Raw genomic sequence first — 21,986 nt, forward strand, 5'->3', positions numbered from 1 at the left:
CTGCCGAGCGCACCACCCTTTGCAGATCTCGTCTGTCCTGCTTGGTGCTGTTCCCAAACCAGGTGCAGATGTTTGCCGTCAGGACGCTCTCGATGGTGCAGGAGTAGAAGTTCTTGAGCACCTTCAGTGGCAGATGGAAGTCTCTAAGTCTTCTGAGGAAGAAGAGACGCTGACGGGCTTTCTTAACCAGGGAGTTGATGTGGCAGGACCATGACAGGTCCTGAGTGATGCGGACACCCAGGTATCGGAAACTGTCCACTCTCTCCACTGGCGTGCCACTGATGATGAGGGGTTTGTAATTCCTCGCCTGCTTTGTAGTGAAGTCCACGATCAGCTCCTTAGTCTTGCTGATGTTTAGGAGGAGGTTATTCTCCTGGCACCAGGTCTCCAGGTTCCTAATCTCCTCCAGGTAGGCCGTCTCGATGTTGTCGGAGATCAGGCCCACAACAACAGTGTCGTCAGCAAACTTGACAATGGAGGTGGCGTCGGATGTGGCTACACAGTCATAAGTGTACAGTGAGTACAGCAGGGGGCTTAAAACACAGCCCTGAGGCACTCCAGTGCTGAGTGAGATGGAGGGGGAGACTTGTTTTCCCACCCTCACTGATTGGGGTCTGTCTGTGAGGAAGTTGAGGATCCACTGACACAGTGATGAGCTGAGTCCTAGATCCGTCAACTTGGTGAAAAGCTTAGAGGGAATTATTGTGTTGAATGCTGAACTGTAGTCCACGAACAGCATCCTAACATAATTCCCTCTGCCAGTGTCCAGGTGACTCAGGGATGTGTGGAGCAGGTGAGATATGGCATCGTCTGTGGAACGATTAGTCCGGTAAGCAAACTGAAGTGAGTCGATAGTGGCAGGAAGTGAAGAGGTGATGTGATCTCTCATCAGTCTTTCAAAACACTTCATCACAATTGAAGTCAGTGCTACTGGACGGTAGTCATTGTGGCAAGCGGGGCTGTTGTTTCTTTGGAACAGGGACAATAATGGACTGTTTGAAGCACGCACGTGGGAACCACAGCTTGGGCCAGGGAGAGGTTGAAGATGTCCGTGAACACCGGTGCTAGTTGATCAGCGCAGGCTCTAAGGTCCCGGCCAGGGATTGCATCTGGTCCTGCTGCCTTCCTGGTGTTCACCCTCCTGAAGGTGTTCCTCACGGCATGCTCTGTGATGACGAATGCATTTTCTTCACTGGTGCACTCTGAGCGCGCGCAGCCGTTTGTTGTTTTAATTGCTGCTGCGGCGTCGAAGCGAGCATAAAACGTGTTCAGCTCATCAGCCAGTGAAGCATCTGCATTCATCATTGAAGAAGCTGGTCGTTTATAGTCCGTTATAGTCCGCAGTCCTTTCCACAGGCTCCTAGAGTCGCACTGTCGTAGCTGTGACTCTAGTTTTTCCCTGTAGCTCCGCTTTGCCTTTCGGACCGCGCTGCGCACGTTGTAGGACGCAGCCTTGTATAGGTCCATATTACCGGAGACAAGCCCTTCATTGTAGGCAGCGGTGCGTGATCTCAGAGCGTTGCGGATGTTTTTATCCACCCACGGCTTCTGGTTGGGAAACGTTCGGATGATAGTTCTTTCTGCTGTGTCGTCCGCTAGTTTCCCGATAAATCCCACAACCGCTTCCGTAAACATGTTGATGTCATCAGAGCTGCGCCGAAACATGTCCCAGTCTGCGTCATCCAGTGCGTCATCCAGTGCGTCCTGCAGCGCGGCCACCGATTGGTCCGTCCAGCGAGCGACCTCCCTCCTGATTGGTGGTTGCTGCTTTAGCCTTTGTTTGTAAGCAGGCATGAGGAAGATGGCGGAATGGTCCGATTTTCGAAATGCCGGCAGGGGCTGAGCCTTATAACAGTTCTTGAACGGGGTGTAGCAGTGGTCTAATGTCCTCGTGCCCCGGGTGGGGCAGTTGATGTGCTGGTGAAGGTTGTGAAATGTCCGTTTGAGATTCACTCTGTTAAAATCTCCCATAACAATGAGTGCGGCATCTTGGTGAAGTGTTTGTTGATGTGTGAGAGCCTCATGTAGCTCACATAAGGCAGTGTCCGAGTCCGCGTGAGGCGGAATGTAAACAATGACCGCAGTGAATTCCCGAGGGAGATAGAAAGGGCGACACTTAACGATCAAAAGCTCCAGATTGGGCGAGCAAGAGCGTATGAGTGGGGAGATGTTTGTGCTGTCGCACCATCTGTTGTTCACCATCAAACACACTCCACCACCTCTTTTCTTCCCCGACTCCATTGTCCTGTCCATGCGGTAAACCGAAAAGAACCCCGTCGGCTGCACGGCGTGGTCTGGTATCGCTGGGTTCAGCCAAGTTCAGCCAAGATCTGGACCAACAGTGGGGCGCTGTTCTGCATGTGAAATTGTTATTTGTCTAAAGAGCTTGGAAAGAAAAGTGTCTGGACCTCTTTACCTCTTTAAGTTGCTTGAAGACGTTTCACTTCTTATCCGAGAAGCTTCTTTAGTTATTCAGACACCAACTAGGGAGGATCAGAAAGACAAATGCAACAACATTGTCTTCCCCCATGTTGCCGGTTTATCAGAAAAACTCAGGAGAGTCTTCTTCAAGCATGACATCCCAGTGTACTTCAGACACAGCCACACACTCAGACAAAACTGGTTCATCCCAAACTCCTAAACACAAACGTAGCAACGTAGTGTATGCTGTACAGTGTAGCGAGGAATGCTCAAACCTCTACATTGGAGAGACAAAACAGCCACTTCGTAAACGTATTACACGACATAGAAGAGCCACCTCGATGGGACAAGACTCGGCTGTTCATCAAGGACAAAGGTCACTGTTGAGGATGCCAATGTTCACATTTTGGACAGAGAAGATGGATGGTTTGAAAGAGGAGTGAAAGAAGCCATTTACGTCCATTGTGAGCGACCATTGTTGAACAGAGGCGGTGGCTTACGACACCAACTGTCTGCCATCTATAACCCAGTTTTGAGATCCCTTCCCAGATGCCTCAATGCCCACTCACATCCTGGGCCTGTTGACCTCAGGAAACCACATCATAGGGTGGGGCCAGGTTTCACAGCAGGTTCCCCCGAAACTTTTGATTGTGACCTACACCCATTTTCACACCTTGGCTCATGTGATTAGGTAGAGGATCAACAGGACCCCTGTGACCCCCTTGGGGGACACTCCCCTAGGACTTAAATCTGGGACTCTCCCCCATTTGACGTTAGAGCTGAAAGAGCTTCTCAGATGAGAGGTGGAACGTCTTCAAGCAACTCAAAGAAGTCCAGACACTTTTCTTTCCAAGCTCTTTAGACTACCATGACCTGGATGACTGAGAACCTTCACAGAGAAATTGCTAATTGTACCTCTGAAAGTGTGAAAGTGCAGTTTTTTTCATGAACATACAAGCATTGGGCCTCTTTGGTCAGAAAATAATGCAGATTCATTATCAAACTAAGAGACAGCAAATATAAAATGGCACTTAAACCAGGAAAGCTACTAAAGATGCTAATGAAATTAACTCTCACACATCTCACAAATGTTGCTTTTGTTCAGTAAAAAGGTTTTTGAATTTCTGCTTTAAAAAATAAATAAATAAATGAATAATTAAATGAGACTGTTCAAATGAAAAAAAAAGTGCTTGCAGAACAGTTTTTGACTGATATTCCTTACTCACAAGCCACTGTATAAGACTGCGGGAAATATTCCTCTTCAGTAAGCAAATCAGTGTGTCTATGGTCATTCCCCACTGTACTGTGGAAATTTACAAGACTAAAAATCTACTTTTAGTCAGGCTAAGGTAAAAAAAAAAAAAAAAAAAAATACACCTGTAACGATGCTAAATGAACTGAGCTCTTTTTTCCGCTACAATCCTTATTTTACCCTGTACAGTACATTGGATTGTATATTACAGATATGATATTGTCTATTATAGTAAACTGTACCTGGGCAAGTCACTTTAGAAGAATAAGTTTGTGATTCAGTTTTATTGAGCTTTATCTATTCTTTTAAGTTAAGTATAAGTTAAACAAACAAGGTCAAAAATATCATATTTATACTGAAATCACACCAAAGCCTTACAATAAAAAGGAATCTTTAGCAGTGAGAGAAGAAACTGGTGAGGCAAGCCAGATTTTCTCAGGCACATCATCCCTAAACGGGCGAGGCCTCACAGCTAACACTCACTGAGGTGAGAACAGTTAACAGGTTTTTGCCTGAGGATCTGAGGCTGCGCACCGGTTGGTACAGGAACAGCAATTTCAGCATGCATTCTGAATGCAGGCCGTGAAGACCTTTAAAAGTGATAAGTAAAATCTTAAAATCGATCCTTAAAGTGATGGGCAGCCAGTGTAGAGTCTTTAAGATTAGTGTAATATAATTTTTTCTTGGTTGTTGTAAGAAGTCTGGTTGCTACATTTTGCACAGTCTGAATTTTTCTATGCTTTCTGATTGATACGAGTTTAAAAGACCGTTACAAAAATCCAAAACCATGAATGACACTGAGCGTCACTAAAGCCCATGAACGGATAAAGGACTGAGGGAGGACTTCATGGTTGGATGCAGATTGTCTGTACCAGTGATAAGAATTCCTCTTTTATTTGAATTTAATTAACAAAAAATGTGACCAGCAATTTCTAATATAAGAATGTCTGCGTGTTATCAACATAGCAGTGGAATGAAATATTCTTTCTCTGTATAATAATCTGTATAATGTGGTCAGGAGGTAGAATGCATACATACCAGTTATTACCAAGCAAACTTTTTCTTTAACAGAAATCTAGTTCCTTTTTCAGAAAACAAGTAAAACAATTTGAGACCTAAAAGTGTGAGAGACAGGAGGAAAGTGTGTTTTCATGGTTTTTTTCAAATATGGCATACAAGCTGAAGTAAATGTGAAATATTACTTTAATTCAACTGCTGAGAAGAACTTATCATCCCTCCCACTGTGAACTGTGGCTGCAATATCAGGAAATGTATAACTATTAAAGCCCTGTAATAAAATGTAGACAGACTGCATAAATATCTGAGGTTAGTCAAGGTACAGACTTGAAGAAAATAAGGAACTGCTGTTAGTCAAATAATAAGAACTACTTTTTTATATATAGTTTGTGCGTGCGTTTAATGTATCTTGTTTATTGCCGGAGCTATATTGAAGTTCAGTTGAAGGTAGAGACTGAAAATAATGTAAAGTCTAGCTTTAAAATATGACCCAAAAACGGATAATCTAGTCAGATTCATTATTTTGGTTCAGGCAGTTGGGGCAACAATTGCATCTGTTTAAAGACTTCTTTGTTGTTTTGTCACACATCCTTAAAAAAAATGTCGTTACGTGTTGTAGTAATTTTGCAAAGAGATATACTGCCAAATAATGCTAGACAACAGTGATGATTATTTATTTGTTGGTTAAACCGATTTCAATTTGGTCTCCAATGCAATGGTCCTGGGGGTTCTCCCCTGAACTTAATCAGCTTAGCTGACTGGGATTCCTTTATTATTGCAGAACATGTTTATTTGCAGCTCACAACAACGGGGAAGGGAATTGTCTCTGTGTTTTCATTGTTCTACATTTGGCATATTGCCCATGTTTAAGTTGATGCAAAAAAAAAAAAAGATAAGCAAAGGAACAAAAATCTCTATCAACACTTCAGAAACCCAGTCTAACCCTCCTAAGTGTGTTCAGAACATGCGGCACACACAATATGGCAAGTTGTGGCAGCAGGAAGACATAGACTGTTACTGAATATTTATGAACAGAAAGGCGATACTTTCTAATTAACAAAATTAAAGTTAGGCTTATAAATCACTTTAAGAATAGACTAACATGCATACTAAGTATTTAATTTATCTTTTTAATTAAACACAGTTGGTAGTTTTTAATGGCTGCCAACTGTAAGATTCTCTTTTTGCAAATTGCATCTTCACCTCCCCTTAAAACACAACAGTTTATTAAATAATAACAAGTTAACTTTGCCTCCATCCATATTTTCATATAGTTCTGACCCAAGTCCTGAGCTGTGTGATGGAGGTGTTGCCTTTGGAAGGAAGTGTTCAGAGAAATGCTTGTATATTTGTGAATGTGCTAAGTATAGAGTACGAATGAAAGCAACTCTTTGAACCACTGGATGTGAGAGACAACATCAATACTTCAAGTTCAGTGTTTACCTTGATGTGACTCGTACAGTTTTACATGATAAACAGATGTGGCTGCAAGGCATGTGGAGAATATAAAGAGCTCAATCAGGTTTTATTAGATGCCTACAACTGTAACACAATTGGCAAACATGAAAACAATTTAGGGAGCAAAGCAGAAAGATCTATACTGCACTTTATCAACGTGTTTAGGCAAGCATCTCATTTTACAAAGGAGATCAAATACCATGTAAATTACTTTTGGTAAAAAGACAAAATGCACAGTGGACATTTAGTGAATATCTCTATGGGCTCTCATTTAAATGGAAATTTGCCTCTCAGTAATGTGCTGAGGTGATTCAAAATGGAATATTAGATTGAATAAATCCCCATGTTGTGGACAGGCAAAAAATAGTCACTTACTCTGCGAGAAAGACTAATGTCAGAGCCCATTACAGGTGGCTGAGCCGACTGTGATCTTCAAATAATGTCAGCTGTGCTTAGCAGTGAATTGGTCGTACCGTGTCTTGACTTAATATCTCCCTGTTGAGCTGCTGTTTATTCCCTTAGCTGGTCGTTGCCCTCTCAGCTGAGTCCCATGCAAAATGTTTTAAAGCTATATTGTTGCACAACACAAAACATCACAGTTTTTAGAAAAAAAAAAAAAGGAATTAAAATTCTGCCTTTCATAAGTTTTTTTTTTTGTTTCTTTGGGGGTTTTTTTTTAGTCTGTTTTATTTTGTTTTTCATTTTGACAGTTTAGTTGGTTTGTCATGGGAACTACTCTCATTAGACTGAGGTTTGATTCTGTGTGTAACAATAACTTTTCTGCTGTTTGTTTTTAGACTTTTTGTCCTTGTTATGGGGCCAATTAGTTTTTCATATATTACTGTCAGACATAGTTTCATATTGTATTTTTATTTTTGTTTTACACTTACCATAATTCTAATTTCACTAAAATTATTCTGTTAGAGTTACAAAATTACCACATTTTGGGTAGACCTTTTCACATCCTTCACCATATATTTTCCCGTTATGCAAGGTTACTGGTTCCTGCCTCTACAATTGGTCCCTCTAAAACTCTAGGTATCTCCTGATTTTACCATTTTCAAAGTCAAAGTCAAAGTCAACTTTATTTGTCAATTCTGCCACATGTACAGGACATACGGAGAATATAAATTTCGTTACTCTCAAACCCTAGATGAAATAGCAAATGAACATTTAAATAAGAGAGTGATTAAAAAATGCAAATAAAATAATTAAAAAGTAAAAATTTAAATAAATAAATACAATACAAATTAACAAGAAAGCTATGCAATATACAATATACAATATTCAGGTAGAGAGAGAAGCCGCTGCGTGTGCACGCGCCGCCATGTTGGCAAAAAAAAATCTTTATTGCAAAGTACATTTATGCAGTAGACCAACCCAGCTGTTACAGATTTTCCTGTGAGACTGAACTGGCCTTCCACTTTACCTCTTAAGTTAGAAATGAGCATTTTTCTCTACTCGTAACCTATTTCTCACCAGCTGTAGTGAGAAAGTTTAAGTTGTAGACTTTACTTTAAGTAATACATATCTTGCCAATCAAAACTAACTGCTCTGATAACACATATGCTCATTCAATCACTTTCATATCAACTAGCACGTACAGTATGTTTGTTTGGCTTTCATTCCAAAACATATTACTTGCATGCATGCGCACACACACACACACACACACACACACACACACACACACACACACACACACACACACACACACACACACTCTCTACAACTGCCTGTATGTGTTTTGACTTGTGGTCGGTTTATCCTTCCCTGTGCTTCTTTTGTTTGTTCAGTGTCCAGGCCTGTAAATGCTAGGCTGTGTGATGGTGAAGAGCCTCCTTTGGCTGTCCAGCACTGCTCCATTCCCTGCCAGCATTACTGCTTACTCACCGGGTGGTCACTCTGGGGTGCATGTCTATATGACAGCTGCGAAGAACCACATGGGAAGAAAGGTATGCTGAAAAATTTATATAAAAATGAACAAGCTTTCGCTTTTGAAATATTTGGATCATTGCATTTTCCATGTATACATGTGTGTACCTGTCACAAGCGTTATATCGCAGCTCAAACTGGATGGAGTGAGGCAACATACAAACAGATATTCTTGGTTTCTGTGAAGATATTTATTGTCAAACAAAAAAAAAGAAAGAATGAGAACAAGAAGATGAAATAAATTGCAGAAATGAGACAAACTGCATGAGCTTGTGAGTGATGCCAAATCAAAGAAAGGAACAAAACCAAGCGTAGGCTAACATCGTTTACAGAATGACTTACTACAAAAGAAGATAGAAATCAAATGTAACTAACTCTTTGTCCAAAACAAACTACAGAGCATCAACATCCTTGCAGCAAATGTGGCTAAACTGAAAAACAAGTAAGGCATGTGCACTGTTAGTGGAGCGTGTGTGGATATGTGTCTAAACCGGACCCAGCCGCAGGCAGTAACGGTTACTTCAAACACAGAGTTAAGTCTACCTGGTACTTGTGTTCAAAGTTACAGGCTGTATCTGCAAAATATGTCCTCTAAGTGTCTGCTTGTAGTATTCACAGGCTAAATAAGGGTCTCAAACAAAAGGTACAGAACATGGAGACATCAACATCCGTGCTGAGCTTAAATAAGACATCAACTAATTGGTAAGCTTGATTGTAAGAAGTTCTTCTTACGACCCGGCAGCAAAGCCAGGTGGAAAGCAGTGTGACTGGAATTGTCACAGGACCATTCACAACAGAATCTACGTTTGACCAAATACGCTGTCGAGTTAAGCACATGGAGGCGACGGGGCTCGTGACCATGACACAAAGCTTGCTTTAAAAAAAAAAATAACGGGATGCTATTACTAAAAAAAGAAGAAAAAGATTACTGTGTAATGTTTATAATTGCTGCAATTAAGTAATTTTACTTCAAAGTCTAAGATGTACAGGATATGCTTGCTGGCCAAAAATATCATGACTATGTGACTCAAGTAGATGGGAGACACATCTTAACACGATGTCTCAAGATGCATCTTCCACCCATCTTCAAGGTGCTTTATTCTTCCAGCTGCCTTCAAAAGTAAAGCACTGTATTCTCCGAATTACTCTGACCGATAATATGGATCGATAATAAAAGGATAGTCACCAAACAGTATAAGAGATATTACATATATTTAAGTCTATTATATTTAAAATTAATCAATTAACTTTGATGTGGAAGTTTAAATCATAACTATTAAATAAAAGAAAATAAACAGTGCTAACTCTATTACAGGGATGTACCACATGTAGAGTTAGTTGTGTACTTGTATATAGACATGACTTCTAATTAACCTGAAAGCTGTTACATACATATGCATTTGCTTTTTTTAGCAGTGTGACATGCCTTGTGCTTAGATTGTCTCAAGACTGCTTACGCAGTGCTTCAGCAATCCTGAAGAGAAAGAAGTATTGTTCCTGACAGAGGTTAAGTGAGAAAGTGTCAGTGAAAAAGATCAATGTTGTCAGAGCAGTATAGAGAGCAGTATACGTTTGGATCTTAAATTGTTTGTTGATAAGCAGTTGTCTGGGAAGAAATGGGCTTTGGAAGAAGGTGCCACATGCTTAAACCACGGCAGACGAGAGACAGAAGCACCTAGATTTCAGCTCTCAGGCCCCAGGAGGCTGAAAGGAGTATCAGCAGATAAGATGCTTCCTGTCTGCGTGTGTGTTTGCTCATGTGAAGTGTGTGTGACAGTGTGTCTGTGTGCAAGAGAGCAGATGTACTGAAGTATTCAACACACTCTTGCTGCCGATGTTCTTGTCTTTTTGCACAGGTGAAAGTGTGTCATATCTGACTGCTTTGGAAAGGCTGTGCGTCGTGAATGTGTGTGTGTGTGCGCAGTGTGCGTGTTTCAGTCAGTGTGCCAGTAGTGTCGGAGCTGTTAGTGTGTTAGTACTTTGCTAAAAGGGCAGCATGACCTCGTCCCTGCCGTGAGTAAATGCGCATGAAAGCGCCCCAGGGAGTGAGTGAAGTGTGCATTGTTCAGGTCAGTGCCCACACTCTCCAACACTGGATCTCAACGGGATGAGCCGACTCCTCTCACAGACAGTGTCATTAATATATTTCAAGGAGTGGAAAACGCAGCATCTGCTTTTTTGCACAGGGTCTCTTGTGGCACACTGTCTTTTGATGGTATTCATAAAGACTACGAGTGCACAGCAGAAAGCGTATGAACCAATACACAACCACTTGCTGAAGCAGTGCTGGCAATGGTGCAATAAACACTTGAGTAGTACAGTATTGTTATTATCGGTGTCTTTGACTGTAAGGTTGGGGGGCGGGTTCATTCCACTGCAGGGCAACCTGCCACTGCATGTGGCAAATAAAATTTGAACTTGCACCCTCTGAGCTGCAAAGAATTGGTAGCACACTGCCTTTGTGTCTCACAATATTAAAACAACTTTTGATCCAAACTGAAAGGCTTGTGAGATCCCAAATTTCAGGTGGAGGAGCCAAGCTGGTGCTTCCGCTGCTTTGCTTTCCAGAAAATTACGAATTTAAATGATCTAAAAGCACTTTTAGTGCCTTTTCCATAAGGCACTAAAAGCTTTATGGAAAAATGAATTGAACATGGGAGATTATTGGACAGAGTTCTGGTAATGTCTCTGCAAGAAATCACAGAGCTGTGGGGAGGTGTATTTCTGAACAAATATGTGCTAAAAATCACTGGTTGGCCCTTGTTTCCTTGAAATAAACCTGGTATGACCAAGAAACCTTTCAATTATTAATATCCGTGGGGGCATGCCCAGCCAAATTGTTTTTTGTGGTTTGGATGTGAGTAACAGTAAGTGCTCCGGGCAATACTGCAATCGATCCACAGTCTCTTTGCTCTTCGAGAGCACACTTGGGCAGCATCGCTCGGATCTGGCCGCTGAACTGGTGCCTCACACCAATAGATGGTCGGGGATGTAATTTGCAGAGTGGGCATCCAGGGGTTTGACAGGTCCACCTGTGGAGGGAAAGAATGTGAGACCTTTCAGCCATGTGTAAATTGAGTATTGCTCAAAAAGAAAAGCCGCCCCTGCTCAAGTGTCGTCTACATTTACTGGAGAAAGTGCCACAGCTAAAAAATATTATTTTTATCCTTCAACTTTTTATCCACAAATGCATCATCAGGAAACTGGAAGAGCTCGGTAGTCAATAGAAACCATGGATTATAAATGTGGATCACAATGTATTCGATAGGTAAAGACCTGATTATAAAGAAATGTATATTTTAAGAATAACCCATCTGTGACATAATCAACATTTTAGAACCAAATCAGCCCTAATAGGCAACAAGAATGTAATTTGATGGGTGATTGGGTAACTGGCTGAATAATAATGAGTGTGTCAAAATGTTGATCATTCTGCAATTTGCTAGTTACTGTGTAAACCATCTTTAGAGCAGTGTTGTTCATGTCACATGAATCAAGCTGCACCCTCTTTAATGTATCTCTAGTCACTGCCTTTTCACTGCTGTTGTGTCACTTTTGCACCTAGCTCTCGCTTAGATGTTATTTCAATCGATATACATTTGTTTTCTGACAGACAGTGATCATGCTGCTTTTGTTTATTTATTTGTTTATTTATAAGGAACCCCATTAGCTTCCACAACAGTGGTTGCTAGTGTTCCTGGTGCCCAAACCATCAAATACCATTGAATAAAATGTTACACAATGAATTGGATGCAAAATATCCACATAATTTGGCTCTTACATCCACAATAAGGTTTTACAATTCTGAAAATATAATATTCATATCATCTATTTGTTTATGTTCCTTACTGAAAAACAGGGAAAGAATGGCAACCAAAAATACGACATCTTTCCCGATCTTGCTAAAATAAAAGTTCTGTAAATGTGACATTTTAGACCAGCTTTTGCTTGATTATAGGGAAAATTATAAAATAAATATTATTATAGGGAAAAGTATTAATTAGCAGTTAAAGTATATATAAGAGAATTACTAACTAACTAAAATAAACTTGAATTGCATAAAAATTACTTGTAAATGTGCAAAGGATGGATCCTTCTATGTAGCTAGCTAGCTATTGGACTATCTATTGTTCTTTCTTTTACGTTTTGATTTTGTCAGGACAACTTAGTTTTTGGATTATAATTTAAAGAAGCATATGACCAGTTGTTTTCATGGGTTCTTTCCGGGTTCTCCGGCTTCCTCCCACAGTCCAAAGACATGCAGTTAGTAGGGTTAGGTTAATTGGTAACTCTAAATTGCCCATAGGTGTGAATGTGAGTGCAAATGGTTGTCTGTCTCTATGTGTAAGCCCTGCGACAGACTGGTGACCTCTCCAGGATGTACCCTGCCTCTTGCACTAAGACAGCTATCCCAGCTACCCTGATAAGGATAAGTGGAAGAGAATGCATGGATGGAAATTCTATTTTTTTTATTTTTTTTGTCCCGTTTGGATCCTTAGCCATCAGAATTGTTGTCTTAAGGCCAAGAAAGATGCCAAGCGGATTTATTTTACCAAGTGGATCATCATGGCCTTGCCATATTGGTCCATTTGATTGACCTTTATTATAATTATGTATTTATTTTATTTTCGGTTGCTACAAACGGGACAAACATGACTGGGGAATAGGACAGGGAGAAAGAATGAAAGAAAGAGAGGGAGAGAAAGAAAAACAGAGGGGAGAAGAGACGGTGAGAAAGGGGGAAGAAAGAAAGAAAAGCAAACAAAACACCTGGATCACCTGTATGGAGAAAAAAAAAACAGAAGAGAAAACAAACAAAAAAAGAGCAACATAATAAATACAGCACCATCACAATAAACTAGCTAGCAGTAGATAACAGTAGATGCTAAATATTAAACGCTATTGTGCAGCACACAAGATAGACAGCGCACAATGTGCTTTGAGGCAGCAGCCAAGAAAGCTGTAGTCCGCGTCTGTGAACACCCGTGTGTACACCTGTGTTCACACCTGTGTGGATCAGCATGCTTGTATTCCAAAGGTTTCTCCATGTAACGATCTGCTAGGGAGTGTGGGGAGCCATAGCCCCGTCCCCCAGGGCATGAATCAGGTATGGATGGAAATTCTAAACCACGAGTCAAACATTTGGACTGGATTCTTATGGCACCAAACATTATAGATGTTTTTCATCAAGCTTGTCCTAAATGATCTTAACGTAGCACGTGCTGTACATTGAAGTTCAGATATTAAAATAAAATCTCACTTCTAGTATGTTGAAGGATTGTATTGAATCAAACAAAAAAGGGAAATCAATGAAGAAATATCTACTGGGAATGTTTCTTTATGAAAAGGTCTCTGTGTTAGAGTAAATGAGAAGAGGGGCAGAAGCAGAATGTCAGTGTGTCTATATCTGTGGCACAGAGACAGGTGGGGCCAAGCAAGGGAAATACCAAAGATCATCATGTATTTCAGTTTGGACTTCTTTGTTCTGAAGTGAGGTGTGATCCAGCCTTTAAAATAACATTAAATATTTTCCTTTGGAAAAAGATGTTTTTTCTTTGCTTTATTCAGTCTCTCTTGATACACTTCAACTGTGAGAGACAGAATGTGAAAAAAAAAATCCATGAATCCACATGGTAGGATTTGTAAAGAATTTATTCGTAAATTAGGGTGGAAAATAAGTATTTGGTCACCTCAAACAAGGAAAATCTCTGGCTCTCACAGACCTGTAACGTCTTCTGTAAGAAGCTTTTCTGTCCCCCACTCGTTACCTGTATGAATGGCACCTGTTTGAACTCATCATCTGTATAAAAGACACCTGTCCACAGCCTCAAACAGTCAGACTCCAAACTCCGCCATGGCCAAGACCAAACAGCTTTCGAAGGACACCAGGAAAAGTATTGTAGACCTGCACCAGACTGGGAAGAGTGAATCTGCAATAGGCAAGCAGCTTGGTGTGAAAAAATCAACTGTGGGAGCAATCATCAGAAAATGGAAGACATACAAGACCACTGATAATCTCCCTCGATCTGGGGCTCCACGCAAGATCTCATCCCGTGGGGTCGAAATGATCATGAGAACGGTGAGCAAAGATCCCAGAACCACACGGGGGGACCTGGTGAATGACCTGCAGAGAGCTGGGACCAAAGTAACAAAGGTCACCATCAGTAACACACTACAACGGCAGGGAATCAAATCCCGCAGTGCCAGACGTGTTCCGCTGCTGAAGCCAGTGCATGTCCAGGCCCGTCTGAAGTTTGCCAGAGAGCACATGGATGATACAGCAGAGGATTGGGAGAATGTCATGTGGTCAGATGAAACCAAAGTAGAACTTTTTGGTATAAACTCAACTCGTCGTGTTTGGAGGAAGAAGAATACTGAGTTGCATCCCAAGAACACCATACCTACTGTGAAGCATGGGGGTGGAAACATCATGCTATGGGGCTGTTTTTCTGCCAAGGGGACAGGACGACTGATCCGTGTTAAGGACAGAATGAATGGGGCCATGTATCGTGAGATTTTGAGCCAAAACCTCCTTCCATCAGTGAGAACTTTGAAGATGAAAGGAGGCTGGGTCTTCCAACATGACAATGATCCAAAACACACCGCCCGGGCAACAAAGGAGTGGCTCCGTAAGAAGCATTTGAAAGTCCTGGAGTGGCCTAGCCAGTCTCCAGACCTCAACCCCATAGAAAATCTGTGGCGGGAGTTGAAAGTCCGTGTTGCTCGGCGACAGCCCCAAAACATCACTGCTCTCGAGAAGATCTGCATGGAGGAATGGGCCAAAATACCAGCTACTGTGTGTGCAAACCTGGTAAAGACCTATAGTAAACGTTTGACCTCTGTTATTGCCAACAAAGGTTATGTTACAAAGTATTGAGTTGTATTTTTGTTATTGACCAAATACTTATTTTCCACCCTGATTTACGAATAAATTCTTTACAAATCCTACCATGTGGATTCATGGATTTTTTTTTTTTCACATTCTGTCTCTCACAGTTGAAGTGTACCTCTGGTGCAAATTACTGACCTCTGTCATCATTTTAAGTGGGGGGAACTTGCACAATTGGTGGCTGACTAAATACTTTTTTGCCCCACTGTATTTGAATTTTTTCTGGGCTCTGCCAGTCATTTCCTATAACTTTATATTCACCACAAAACTCCTTAATCAGGATTTTACTATTAAAAGCTCTGCAGAGATCCTAACAACTAGGCAATCTAATAATCTAACCGGTCAGTAAGTAGTCTAATAATACTAGCTTGGAAACATTATGTCATCATGCGACATCACAGTATCTTGCTCCATTTGGCTTCAGCACCACTGTGGAGTCAGTACAAGTCAAAAAGAAGACTTCAATTTAATGAAGCAAGAGCAATAAAGAGCAGATTACAAAGGTGCTTAAACGACAATATCCCTCTATATTCACAGATAAAAAGCAAAAAAGAGATCATAACTATTTACAGGCTCAGATTGGATTTGCAGCCAAAAAAGCCAGGCTCAAAAATTATAGCAAGCAAATTCGATCATACTTTGTGATTGCCGTTTACCAGGTCAGAGTGAACCAGAGAATTGATCTAGCGATGTAAAACACTCATTTAAACATGGAATTTTCACTCGTAGAAACTCCAAATTTAAATGTGTTTAATGACATTCTCAAAATAAAAATAATCCTGAGATGGCGATAGGGCAGTAAGATTTGCTTGTCTAGAATCAACAGTAAAACTGGTACATTTTCTCCTTCTTTATTATTTACATTTAATTTGTATTATTTTCTTAAGACAATTATAGCTTTTTTTTGTTCTTTTCAGGAATTTTATGTGGTATCTATTGTTGGCATATTATCTACTGTAAACGAATGCCTGCAGCCCCCAACCAAGTTTGTTGCAGCAAATACGAGTAACAGCACAAAAACAAAGTAGTGTACTGGTGTGAATGGGGTCAGCAGCAAAACATAGTTTGGCCACTGAAAAGAATGCCCACCTAATATTAAAACAAAGAAAGAAATCAATATTTGTTTTAGTGTATATCATCTTTGTGATATTTGCCCCCTTTACTCTGCTGTCAGACAGTCCTTTCCAGTGGGGAATGAAAGCCATAATGGTAATAATAGTACTCTCTTCAAATCTACCAGACTGACAAAAATGCTTATTTTACCTTGCAGAACAATGGTGTTTCTGGTATTCTGTTGCCATGACTTAGCAATTTGCTTGTTCTTGTGATTAGTTCAGCTTTCCATCAGCAAGAAACATCTGATAAGAAGAATAGCAATGTACATATATAGACTTTAAGTCTATGAATACTATAGTAACTATATTATCAGGGTTTCTCGGATAACTTCTTCTGTACTTTCTCATCACCTGTTTCCATCAGGTTTCAGACAGAGGAGGAGAGAAGTGCTGTGGGAGTCTAGTGGCACTCTGGGGACATGCCCTCATCTGACGGAGTTCATTCCTTGTGACGATCCTGCCTGCTACCTGTGGCAGGTCCAACAAGAGGGAAGATGTATTCCCACCAAAAACTCCTGCGGTCCTGGAGCTGCGATCCAGAATGTGACCTGTGTCAACGCTAAAGGTAATGTTTCACATATTCTTCATAGATAAACCGTTCCTGTCACATATTAAATGCATTTCATTGTGACTGAAAATCGGTCATTTAATTCAGTTTCGCCTTATTCCAAGTAGAAAACCTTACTAAAATGAATACTTTACTTTTTGAATAATCACCTTCTACTGTCTTTACATTTTTTTTTAACTCAACTATCTTCTAGAGCATCCCATGCCTGAGGCATTTTAAAAGGCAAGGACATTAGTGACTAGAGTCTTGAATTGCTGAATCCTCAACAGAGACTTCATTCTTGTCCAAGATAACTCTGAAACGAGGCAAAATAACAAAGGAGTGCCTAAAGGGAGAGCAATGACAGCTCAGCTAGGCATTTACCTGTTCTATCTAGAGAAAGGCAGCTCAAAAGTTAAACAAGGATCCAGCCAGCAATACTCACGAAAGCAGTGGCTAGAAAAATGTAACAGAAGTTCAAAGCTGTTTGAACTCTCAGTCACATCCTGGATGAGCCCCCAAATTATTACATATCTGAGGAGAGGTGGGGGATGTGGGGAGTAGCAATAAAATGTCCAGGTGAAAGTCAAAAGCTGCAATAAAATTAATCTATATTTTATGAAAAGGTTCAGCTTTGAAATGATTTTTAGATGAGAAGACTATGCTGCTTTATCAGTCAAGCATTACCAAATCATTCGTTAGCCAGTAAAGAAAAGGCAAATAGTCTAAAGAAAAAAGCACTTCTGTTAACAGAAGGCACTGACTACTTTCTAGTAACTCAGCACTACCAAAGCACAAAGCATGCATGCCACTAAAGCTCACCACACTAGCTGGCCCACACTGAGAGATTAGCTCTTCCCCAGCTTTTATAGCGCAGGGTGGTTAATTGCTGAGTGAAATCAGCTGTGCGCTCACTCCACAGGAGAACAGGGCACCACCAAATTGAGGTTAGAAAGAAACACTACGAACACAGTAGGCCTGCAATAGCCTTGACTGTATCGATACAAGGTGGGGGAGATCCTGGTTTTGAGCAAAGCTAGTTAGTGGCTTCAGCTTTACTTCATATTTACTTCCTGTTGCTGGCAAGAAAAAGAATTTGCATATTTATGGCAAAATGCGGATTTAACAGTTTCTGACCATAATAAATTAATTCCTTTTATGGTTTTTATTATTATTGATTGCTATTTAGTTATAGTATGTATTCATTTATTTTTTACCTTTAACTATAAATCCACTTAATGTACTAAATATTACAATATCACTAAATGTAATATTGCTTATATATAGCTATCACTAGAAATTCATCCAAATTCACGGTAAAGCCATTAGTGCTATGGTCTTGACATGCAATCTTATCAGTTATGCAGAAACTATCAAGTATAATGTGATCCGTTGTGATCAGCCATATCCTCATGTTGGGTGATGGGGACATCAGCATTAACGGAGCATGCATTATTCATTAGGGATCATCATCGTTTGTGGGCTCAGAAAACATTGGCCTGATTAAAAGTCAGAATTGTAGCTTCCTACCAAGCATTAATTGATCATCTCCATAGATTATAAATCTAATTGCACCCTTTTTTGCCTGTGTTTTATTATTCTGTCAAAATGGATCATGTGTGTGTTTATCAGGAAGGCAGTGGAAGGTCCAGATAAATTAGCCAACAGGAGAGTCTAATGAGTTTTGACAGGACAGCTAAGAGTGGGAGCTTTGCCAGGTTTTAGGAAAAGGGCTCATGAAATTATCTGTGGTGGATTTCTATGGAAATTATAAAAAGTTGGTGGCTGCTCCTTAATTGGCTTATCGGACTTAAGATTCTAGCATTTTGAGTTATTTTCACACATAGTGACAGCCTTGTGACTGCTGAGTTCTTAAGTGAGCCCCTTTGTTTAAAAACTCTCACAGTTGCAACTGCATGGAAGAAAACCAGTTAATGTCATAAGAATATTACACTTTGTTTCTTGCAGTTAAATGCAAAAAAAGGTCCTGATACTAACTAATTTGGCTTTTCATATTAGAATAAAACAAATGCATAATAGAAAATAAGTGTTAGAGGAATCAGGTATAAAGGATTTGTAATGAATAGACATGAATGAAAAAGTACAATATAATGAAAAATATAATTTTGATAGAAGTATGTGACACTGAAAGGAATCTATATTTACATTATTCAAATCTGCTTTCATGTGTTTATGAGACCACATAATAATCACACCAAGTAATGTTGGTACATTGTTTTTATTATTTGAATGAGTGATGTAAAATAGATGATTATAGATGGAACAAGTTTTGTTGCTTTGATTTTTTTTTTTTCATTATTTATTTTGTGCAAGCATCTCCCCCCTTTCCACAATCACATCCTGGTTTGTCTCTAGAGAGAAAATGTTCTTCATTTCTGTACTGGTAAAATTTAGCAGACCTTGAAGAAAGTAACTGCTAATTGCCAGTCTGGCTGCACACTCAGATTCATCAGATTCAAGCTCTGCGTCTAAGCTATTACACAAGTAATAATGATGGACATTTTGTCTGCTGGAAAAGGCATAAAGGCAGCTTCTCTGAAAAATGAAGTGCTAATTAAAGATTCCTATAGTCTCAAAGACTGTCGACTAACTGTATTTATTAGTTAATAATGTCAGAGTTAATTTAAATCTTCCTCTAGTCAACGCTTGGCCAACTCCAGGCCTTGAGGGCCGTTGTCCTGCAGGTTTTAGATCTCACCCTGGGTCAGCACACCTGAATCAAATGATTAGTAGGGGTGGGTTTTCATTATCGATTTATTGATTAAAATCGATTCTCACTTGGATAACGTGATATTGATTCATTAAAATCCTGAATCAATTTTTTTAATATAAATTTATTTTGCCCAAAATGCCAGAATCTCAGGTTTAACCTCACAAAATTTCAACAACCACCAAACAGCTAAAACAGTAAATGAGAGCGGGAACACGGATTCTGCACAAAGACGTAAACACAAAGTGTAGACCCGCCGACAAATCAGAATCAGTGAGATGTCGCCTTTCTCACCCGACGGCACGGACACGAGCTGAAAGCCGACAGCTCGCTGATTCTGATGTTTCGGTGGGTCCGCACTTTGTGTTTGCGCCATTTTTGCCCTGATTCTGAAGCTGCAGCCTTTATCTCTCTCCAATCAATATTGACCGAACCAGCAGCAAAAGAAGCAGCAAACTACGCTTCACATAAACATCGTCATGAATTCCCCTACATGCACAGCTCCCTCTCTCTCTCTCTCTGTACTTCAAGATCAGTTTCCCTTCTAACAATCTTTTTTCTGCATTATTCGCTTGCTTGTTACGCACAAGTCTACCGTTCTTACAGCCTGTCGGACGCTGTTTTTTTCCCCTTTTACTTACTTCCGAAAAGAAAGCCTCATTTCTGCCGTTCAATACTGAACTAAACTTTTTTAAATTATGCAAAATAGCAAAATGCTCAGCCGTGTCTCTAATAAAACCTCTGTAACTTTGCTCTGCTTCACATCAGCAGCATCAGGTAATGTTCATATGTTCATTAATGGGTTTGTTTCGTTTTTGATCTACTGCAGAATATTTTTATAAAATCCCAGGCCAGGAAAATCACCTTCATGTTTTTCTGTGTTTTATCCTCTACTTTGACACAAAGGCATCTGCTGTGACGCTCACACCTTTGATTATGTCTCCCAAGTGTCAAATTTCTTTTTCTAGATATAAAAATATAGAAATGTACTGATGCATGATCTGAATTATAATATGTCTGACTGTCTGAGGCAAAATTTCCCCAATTCAAATTGAATTGAATTGATTCAAATTGAATCGAATCAAATCGAATCGATTCGGAACCTTGTGAATCGGAATCGAATCGATTCTTGAAATGAGTGACGATACCCAGCCCTAATGATTAGTTCATTACCAGGCTTCTGGAGAACTTCAAGACATGTCGAGGAGGTGATTTAGCCATTTGAATCAGCTGGATCAAGGACACATCTAAAACCTGCAGGCCTTCGATGTCTGGGTTTGGATACCACTGATCTAGGTGAACATTAAAAAAAATAAATAAATAAATAAATACTCAAGAATATTAGAAATCATAATAGTGGTTATCAGCTTTAATCAGGCCTTCTGCTTCAGGTTTTGTTCTCATTTGACTCATATTTCTTTCAGTGTATGTGACAAGAGGGCAGACCATACAAAAGGTTCACTTAAATCAGCCTTGGCTAACGCCAGGCCTCGAGGGCTGGTGTCCTGCAGGTTTTAGATATCACTCTGGGTGAACACACCTGAATCCGATGATTAGTTCATTAGCAGGTCTCTGGAGAACTTCAGGACATGTTGAGGAGGTGATTTAATCATTTAAATCAGCTGTGTTGCATCAAGGACACATCTAAAACCTGCAGGACACCGGACCCCTACGCCTAGGTTTGGACGCCACTGATGTAGTCGAAGCTTCCGCTGTTATTGCCAACAAATTTATTATATGAAACAAAAAATAAACCTTACACAGCTGTGGTCAGAAGTTTACACACACTCGTCATGTCATGGTAGTTTTGGACTACACACGTGTCGTCTTTTTTAGCAGGGTCTTCTTTCTTGACTGGTACCCTCCCAGTTCATGGCTATGTAAAACTCACTTCACTGTGGACAGTGAGGCTGCTGTACAGTTGTTTGAACTGATGATGTTGGAGTCTCTGGACTTTCCAATTGTTCTAAGTATTGGTCAGTCCAATGAGTGCTATCAAACAAATCCTTTTTATGCTGGCACTCTGTTTTCAGGCGGAGAAACTACCAGTTGTAGTCAATCACGCCAGCTAATGAGAAATTAATAGGCCTTGGCCTTGTCAAGATAAACAACAGTGTAGCACTACTTATTGCAAATGTCAGCTGTGTATATGCATACGTTTGACACTGTGCTGATTATAGAATAGCCAAAAGAAATTAAAGCTTGCGCACCCAATTCTTGTTTTTTTTAAAAAAACATTAAAAAATTGTGAAAATCTTGTAATTATCATGACTTTTCTGATTGCAACTGTATATAAAAGCAGTTAAAGCTCTTTACCAACTCTTCTTGCATCGATTTTCTCTCAGACTAAATGGTAAAACAATGAAAGACAAAACACAAAGAACATAAATAAAACTCATTCAATTTTTAATGGTTATAGATCAAGCAGTATATTTACATATATGTACAAAGAAACCTTGTTCATGCACATTTGCACATATGTATACATTGAGTATAATTCAGCCAATTAGGCATTCCTGGCTATTAGACGTCACATGTGCATGCAATCAATCAGTTAATGAGTCCACTCGAATCGTCAATGACATCATCCAAAACCCAAATAACATTTAAAATCACCACCT

General features: G+C 40.1%; 1 protein-coding gene across 1 annotated transcript in view; it reads left to right on the plus strand.

Moving 5' to 3' along the window:
* The window catches only part of thsd7ba (thrombospondin, type I, domain containing 7Ba), a 227,248-nt gene that overhangs the window by 106,648 nt on the left and 98,614 nt on the right, over window positions 1–21,986 (plus strand). Inside the window, exons 7-8 of the mRNA XM_085385281.1 lie at window positions 7,945–8,103; window positions 16,452–16,652. Coding sequence (XP_085241407.1) covers window positions 7,945–8,103; window positions 16,452–16,652 — 360 coding nt within the window. The remainder of the gene's footprint in view (window positions 1–7,944; window positions 8,104–16,451; window positions 16,653–21,986) is intronic.

The sequence above is a fragment of the Rhamphochromis longiceps genome, linkage group LG16 (assembly GCF_057381845.1).
Source record: "Rhamphochromis longiceps isolate RC_006_pf linkage group LG16, R_longiceps_female_GT1.1, whole genome shotgun sequence".
Taxonomy (NCBI): Eukaryota; Metazoa; Chordata; class Actinopteri; order Cichliformes; family Cichlidae; genus Rhamphochromis; species Rhamphochromis longiceps.